Here is a 6,885-nt window from a genome sequence, read left to right on the forward strand (position 1 = left end):
AGAAACTCTTGATTTCCTCCTGTATAAGTGTCTCAGTAGGTTTCAAATATAAGGAGGTGGATGTCATCCTGCATCATTACTAATTGCTGTTGGCAAGATGCAACTAGCATCAGTACCTCAGTTTGATGCACAGAGATTTGGGTCAATGCTGTTTAGCAAAAACTCATTGCCCATCAACCTGGCAGAAAATTGCTCCCTTTTGTGAATTCTCAGTATCTTTTGCCTGATTTTTTAAGTTCTGAGCCTCAGAACTAAGACTTGTTTTTCCTTGCAACTCTTGGCTGTTATGACTGTTGCCTAAATGCACAGGTTATGTTCTTTGTGTGGTCCTGTCATTTCTCAGGACAGTGCATTGAACAGGAAGGTGGTGGGCATTCACAGGATGAGCTTCACTCTTCCTGAGTGAGGTGGTGCTATGCAAGGTGTACTCAGTGGAGCATGGGTTCGCTGCTGAAAACAAAACTGCAAGTTTAGACTATGCAGATGCCTTTGGTTATTTGTGGATTACACCTACCACACAAGTTACACTTTGGTCAAATTCCACGTAGCACATTTTGTACAAAGCCAGATGCAGCAGTTCAGCGAACAATGATTTTGAAGGAAGCAGGCTTGTGCTTGGGGAAGCACTGTCAGGGCGCTGCCACCCTCCTGTAGAACTCTGCTCTGCTTCCCCTTCGTCTGTTGGTTTTGGCCAAGACAAGTGGCCTTTACCACCAAATGCCTTCTAGTTTCTGCAGTTGTGGCATGGTATATTAATGACTTTCAAACTTGCATGAAGCACTTCTTGGTGACTTTAATTAGAGCTTCTGAATTGTTTAATTACATAGTTTCCTTTCATATTCCTGCTGCAAATATGAAATCTAATTCATATATTTATTTATGTACTTACATACGTAAGTACAGTGTGCTTGTGAGTGTGTATGCATACAGAGTAGCAATAACTTTGTATTTTCTAACTGACCCAACGCTGCCTACAAGGAAGTTCATATCCACCTAGTGGGCCTACTTGTATCTTATCCCGCTAATTCACTATCTTGCATATCATAGGATTTATATTATTAAAAATGCAGATTAGCATTGCCTAAATAACAACATAAGAGCTGTGTGATTATTTTGCTTCTATGATTAGCAAGGGTGTAGATCATGTAGGTTACACAACAGCCTTGGACTGAGGGTCAGACTCATTGCTGGAGATGGCACTGTGAAAGGACCATCCACACAGACCCACAGAGGAGAGGGCAGGTGCTGCATCCTCTGCTTGCCAAGGCAGAGTAATTGCTGCATGCTTGCCACTGAACTGTTCAGCATGGAAGGAGAAATGTGAAAAATAAGGGAAGGTGTTGTCAGAATTAAAGGGATTTTGCTTTAATCTGAGTCTTCCATCCAGCATCATCGTTAAAGAGAAACAAGGAAGAACAGTGAGGTAAAGAGCCATCGTGAAAACTGAGCAACAAAAATATCAATCACGTTTTCAATTGTTAAAGATTTCATAAGCAGAAACTCTCTCTTGAAATTAAACAAAGGGGAAAAAATACAGCTTTATTCCTCTTGCATAGTAATGTGGTTTTTCCCTAGCCCTAATCAAGGTTGACAAAGGATAACTTTCTGCTGAGTAAAAATGTTTGGTTTGTTTATTGCTATGTCCTCTTCTGTGACTGTGCTAGGATTGTTAAAGATTGGTTTGTTTGCTTCCTTCCTTTCTAAATCTTTTTCTTCTAGTGACTTATCCTTTATTTTTGATTAGTTTCCCTGTTATAGCAGCGGTAACATGATCTGAATGAGTAGTAACATCTGGAGATTTCTTCCTTGCTGACATTAAATCTTCACTTTAAAACAATAATCAATTAAAACAGTTCTTTCCAATCTACTTGCTTTGTTTTTCTTTTCTGTCTGTTCTGTCCAGAACCAAACTGTCTTATTAACTGCCCCCTGGGGACTCTAACCCTGCCTGCCTCACTGCTGTAAGTCCTTTCTACCTTGTTTACAGAACCTTCCATAAGCAGTCATTTTTGAGTATGTGGGTTAACAAAGGGAAATAAATGACCACAGTTCTGGAGGTATCAGTACACACCTGACATCCCTGTGGGGTCCTTCCTGTGGGACATGAACTGCTCAGGATAGGAACTCATCTGTGTTCTGCAGCAGCTCAGGCTATGAAGACATCGCACAAATTGGTGCTGGTGGGGGGTTTTGTTAAACTTTTAAAAATTGTCAAAATTTAAGACCAACACAAAGGTATGTAAAATCTTTGGGAAGAGATTCAGGTTTGTATAAAACTTGTTTATTTTTTTTTTAAATTTTGACAAATACACAGCACTGTGCAGGGTTTCTGACTGCTCCAGGAGTGCCTTACCTCCAGCCCTGGCTGCAGCAGCAGGTGGAGAGAGATGGGAAGGGGCTTCAGCACCAGCCCATGGTTAGCAGCCACCTTTGCTCATTAAGGTATTCCGGACCCAGTTTTGGCCAGTGGCTGCGGTTGCCACAGTGAAGGGATAATGCTGTGCAAACATGAGCTGTGACTATCCACTCTGCCTCAGACAAAAGAGAAAACTGGGTTTTTTTTGTTTATTAATACAAGCATAGCCATGGTGGCTGACAGCCTGGCTTAGGAAATAGCTAGAAACTGAAGCTGAAATCATCTTTCCTAATTTCAATGTTTAGTCTAAGAAGTGCTGCCTGTCCACCCACACCCCCAAGCAACAACCAGACTAAATTACCAAATGGATCTTAAAAAAAAAAAAACAACAAAAAACCCAAACATTTCTAGCTATGACAGCTACGTTTGGAAAGTGAGGAGGGGTTTTCACAAACTATTCCACACAGTTTCCTTGTCATGGCTGGGTTTCCACACTGCAGGTGGGGGTGACTAACTCAGCAGCCAGCACGTTTTAAGATTATGCTGCCAGTTACTTTTGACCATGGAGCAACATCCATCACCAGCACAGCCTTGTGTGGTGCTGGGCATGTGTATATCACAGATGAGCCCAACCCTGCTGTTTGGTAAAAGCTGACCAACATCTGCAGGCGTGTTGAAGAGAGGCTTTTGAACTGGGAGGCAGCAGTGGAAATAAATTTCACTATTGCCATGCTAACTGTGATTCACTGCTCTGAAACTAGGGTAAAGCAGCCGGTAGCAAGCAGTGCTATAAAGACATCATTTTAAGCCTCTGTCTAGAGAGAGGCTAAAAACCCCCAAATCTCATAGCCTCGATTCACTGTATTGTGCTGCCCGTAAGTGTTGCTGCGCAGATAGATTTCTTTTAACAAATCTGAGTTGAGTGGCAGCTTTCACAGACCATATGTTGCCCCAGGCACAATAGGATAAGGTGAAGTAAGGACACAAAGTCAAATCTTTTTGTAAGCACCAATTTATATTTCAGCCTTACTGTTAGTTTAGCAAAGGTCATGAAGTTTATGGTGCAGAGATGGGGCAGGGGGTGAGATGCAGAGAGGAAGCAGTTCGGGCTGAGGCTCTGTAGTCCCCTGACCACTCCCACAATGGCTCACTGGCCGTGCTCTCTGTGAGTGCCAAGAGCAGGTGAACATAGCCCTGCTTGAAGCACTGTTGGGTAGCTGTGGATCACCCCATGGCCGTGCATTGCCCAAAGGCACTAAGGTTGACCCTTCACTGAGGCTTTCCCAAGTCTGACAATGCACTCTCTCCACCAGCACCATATCTCATACCTCATCTGTGTGTCTTCAAAATTGATCTTTCTGTCATGTTTTTGTCTTTGTTTGCCTTCCCACTCAAAGGAAGAGATTCAATGGCATATCACCTTGTTTGTTCACTGCCAATCACATCATGTTACCCACTCTGATATTCTCCATCCCTAGTTGTGTTTCTCCTCTGTGTAAAAACAGTGTGCTGAATCCTTGCCTCCCTACTGCATTGTTCTACTGCTGCCTTGGTTTCCCTGTGCTTTACCATGCCAGAGCTTTTCCTTTGCATTGTATTGTTTTTTTTGTCTCTTTCTTAATTTATTGCCAGTTTGCATTCTGACTTTTAGACCAGCTTTTATTGAACTCCTCTGTCCTTTCCAGTGACTGCTCCTTAGTGTTGTACACATTGTTGACAAACTGATCTGATTTGCTTTTATGAATTACAAAGTGTGCAGTGGAATTCAGAAGTTTGGCACTATGAGGGAGATTTGTCCCCACAGTCACTCACCTTGGTGTAAGGAGTGTTCAGAGTAAAACAGGAAGTCCAGCTGTGCCATGAGCAAAGTCCATAAATATTAGAGGCATTACCAACTTCATGCCAGGGTGAAAAAACACAACTGTAAACTGTTTCTAATTGCAAAGGCAAGCTAACCAAGCCTAAACAGTGGAAAGTTGGTGGAGGAATAAAATTTCAATTTTCTTTCATTTCTGTGAATGTCATCTTTAACATACAGTACCTCTGAATCCTGTAATTTAGGCTTCAGCAGCTGGCAGTAAGAAGTGATGTTCCAGAAGACAAAAATTGTAGGTAAGCCTCATCTTTAACCCAGCTGGAGATCATAGCTAGTCCTGTAGTCATTATTCTGCTGCTAAGAAGTCTCCTGCATGTCAGTCTGAACTCTGAAGCAGACAAAAGGAGTCAGCAGCTGATTTTCACCCCACTTGCAAATGCCAAACCTGGACCTTTTGTGCCAGGTCACCACTTAGAGTAACGTGAAGGAATAGTGGATTTTCCCGAATTATCATACAAATGTACACTTCAGCTCTTCTCTTTCTAGCACAACGAGAATTAGCAAATGGAAGTTTGTCAGCTACTACAACTCATCCCAGGCCTCCTTCTTTCATTCTCTCCTTACCTGTTCCATAAATCACGGACACACATGCAGATTCCTGGAGTCTACACACAGCCAGATGTTCGTTTCTTGCTTTTGTCCGGTGACATGACAGATGCTTAGCTTTAGTTTGAAGCTTTTGTTTCTTAATTCTTTGCTCATCCAGATGGCCTCTAATGCAAGTCACTAACCACTGTTTTGCTCTCTTGGCTGCCAAGGAACTACCTTGTTCTGCACTAGCCCCATCCCTCCAACCCTGCTTCTCCCGGCCAGAGAGACCAGCGAACCGGCGCCCACCGTCACGATGGGCTTCACATTCCCCTACTGCCTCACAGTCACAGTCCACCGGAGACCTGACTTCCTCAGAGGAGTGCGGAAGCAAGGAGCTGCTGGCAGAGAGCCCCAGCCAGGGAGGGGAGCCGGCCTGACTCCACACGGGACCGGGAGGGCCACAGCTCATCGCTCCCAGGTTGCCCACCAGCCGTCTCTGCCACGAAAGAGGGAAGTCTGCTTGGAGAGGTCAAGGAATGTTCTCAGACACAGCTGCTGAATGTCCAACCTGGGAAACAGAGGTGTTTCTAGAATGAAACAGTTAATGTGCCTGTAATAACTTAATTTTTTCATAGTTGAGAAAACTATTTTTGTCTCCATCTTTTCTACATACAGTATATTAACAAAAACAAAAAAATGGTTTAAATGATATAAAGTAAGATTTAAAATACAATGTAAATTAAGTTTTAAGGGAATTTGAATACGTGCTCGCGCTCTCTCCAAATACTGACTGCCTTTTGGTTATATTTGCACTGTTATGTTTTCAATATTGGTTTGGGACTTTTTTGGGTTGGGTTTTTTTTAATTTCATGTAAAACTAGGGTCTTAAGTTAATTTTATTCTATTTTAATGTCAGCGTTATTGTTTTTTAAAGGTAAGGTTCTTAAAGATGCTTCAAGTGTCTGAAGCAATACATTTTAAGTAGTGAAGAAAGCCATTAAGCTCGTTCACTAGACTTGTGATTAATTGAGATGGAGGGGAATACAGGTAAACACAAGAAAATGTGTTAAAAAAAACCAAACAGGATGCCTCAGAAAGTCTTACGGAGTTAGCTGTAAAATACACCTACAATACTTGACTTGCATGCCTCTGGGTCCTCGCACTTTAGTGCATGTACATACTGCTACTGTACCATCACATAAATGTGAGTCAATGTTTCACTGTAATATTGTGAATTTACCTGTACTGTACTTTTATTGTTCTTATTCTTGCATTGACTATACAAAAAGAGTTTTTAAATTATTGTTAGCAGTTCAACTGGCTATGTACAGTGTTTACTGAGAACTTCCTTTGTTTTGGGAAAAGCACGGAGATCTCTGGGCATACTAAAATGTAACTCGCCTTGTTTAAGAGTCTGCTGGAGACCATGTGAAGTGGAAATAAAACCCTCAGTATTTACAAGCTGCTTGAGTGCATGATGTTTTTTTTTTATGATGGTATTTCCCAGGTTCATTGAACTGGGGCAGGAAAAAGCCCTCAAACTCCTTTACTCATAAGGGAAGCAGAATGCTTCTTTATATGAAATAAGTCATGGCAAAGCCAAATACTCTACATACTCCTGTGAACACTGGGTAAGGCCATGGAAAGCTTTCTAAATTCCCTCACTGAACTCCACAAAACAGCTGCTCACGCAGATAGTGGGACCCATCTCCTGGGTTTCTCTGAGGCCGTATGGCTTGTTGCTTTCGGTCGTTCATGGTAGTGAAAACCAGATGGCTAAACAAAATACCAAAAATATGACATGTCCAGTATTATTCCAAGCTTACGTATCATCTGCAGGACTTTTGTAAAACCAGTGACTAACACTGAGAAGTAAGTGCAGTTGAGAATTCATGCTTCCAAGGGGCGGAAACATCTCAAGCTACTTTGCCTGGGACCATCTGTTTGTGCCACATGCATTCTCTGGAGCCCCAGAACTGCTCTGACGACTTATCTCATCGTTGAGCTGGCTTGTTCCTGTTCCATTTCCTTTGCTGAGGCTTTCAGAGGCTCATTTGTTGAAGAGCACCATCTGGGATCCCTAGAAGCCTTCCTGGTTAGCTCTGTCAAGAGATAAGCCCCT

At 42.4% G+C, this 6,885-nt stretch overlaps 1 protein-coding gene across 12 annotated transcripts in view; it reads left to right on the plus strand.

Moving 5' to 3' along the window:
- The window catches only part of MTCL1 (microtubule crosslinking factor 1), a 120,960-nt gene extending 114,744 nt beyond the window's left edge, over window positions 1-6,216 (plus strand). For 8 of the 12 annotated variants that reach the window (XM_071554809.1, XM_071554799.1, XM_071554802.1 and 5 more), the window contains one exon: window positions 4,991-6,216. In XM_071554809.1, coding sequence (XP_071410910.1) covers window positions 4,991-5,200 — 210 coding nt within the window. In that variant the 3' untranslated portion in view covers window positions 5,201-6,216. Of the gene's footprint in view, window positions 1-1,903 lie in introns of all 12 variants that reach the window. The other 4 variants (XM_071554804.1, XM_071554810.1, XR_011697761.1 and 1 more) reach the window with 3 other exon arrangements.
- The last annotated feature ends 669 nt before the right edge of the window (window positions 6,217-6,885 follow it).

This window comes from Pithys albifrons, chromosome 4 (assembly GCF_047495875.1).
Source record: "Pithys albifrons albifrons isolate INPA30051 chromosome 4, PitAlb_v1, whole genome shotgun sequence".
NCBI classification, from domain to species: Eukaryota; Metazoa; Chordata; class Aves; order Passeriformes; family Thamnophilidae; genus Pithys; species Pithys albifrons.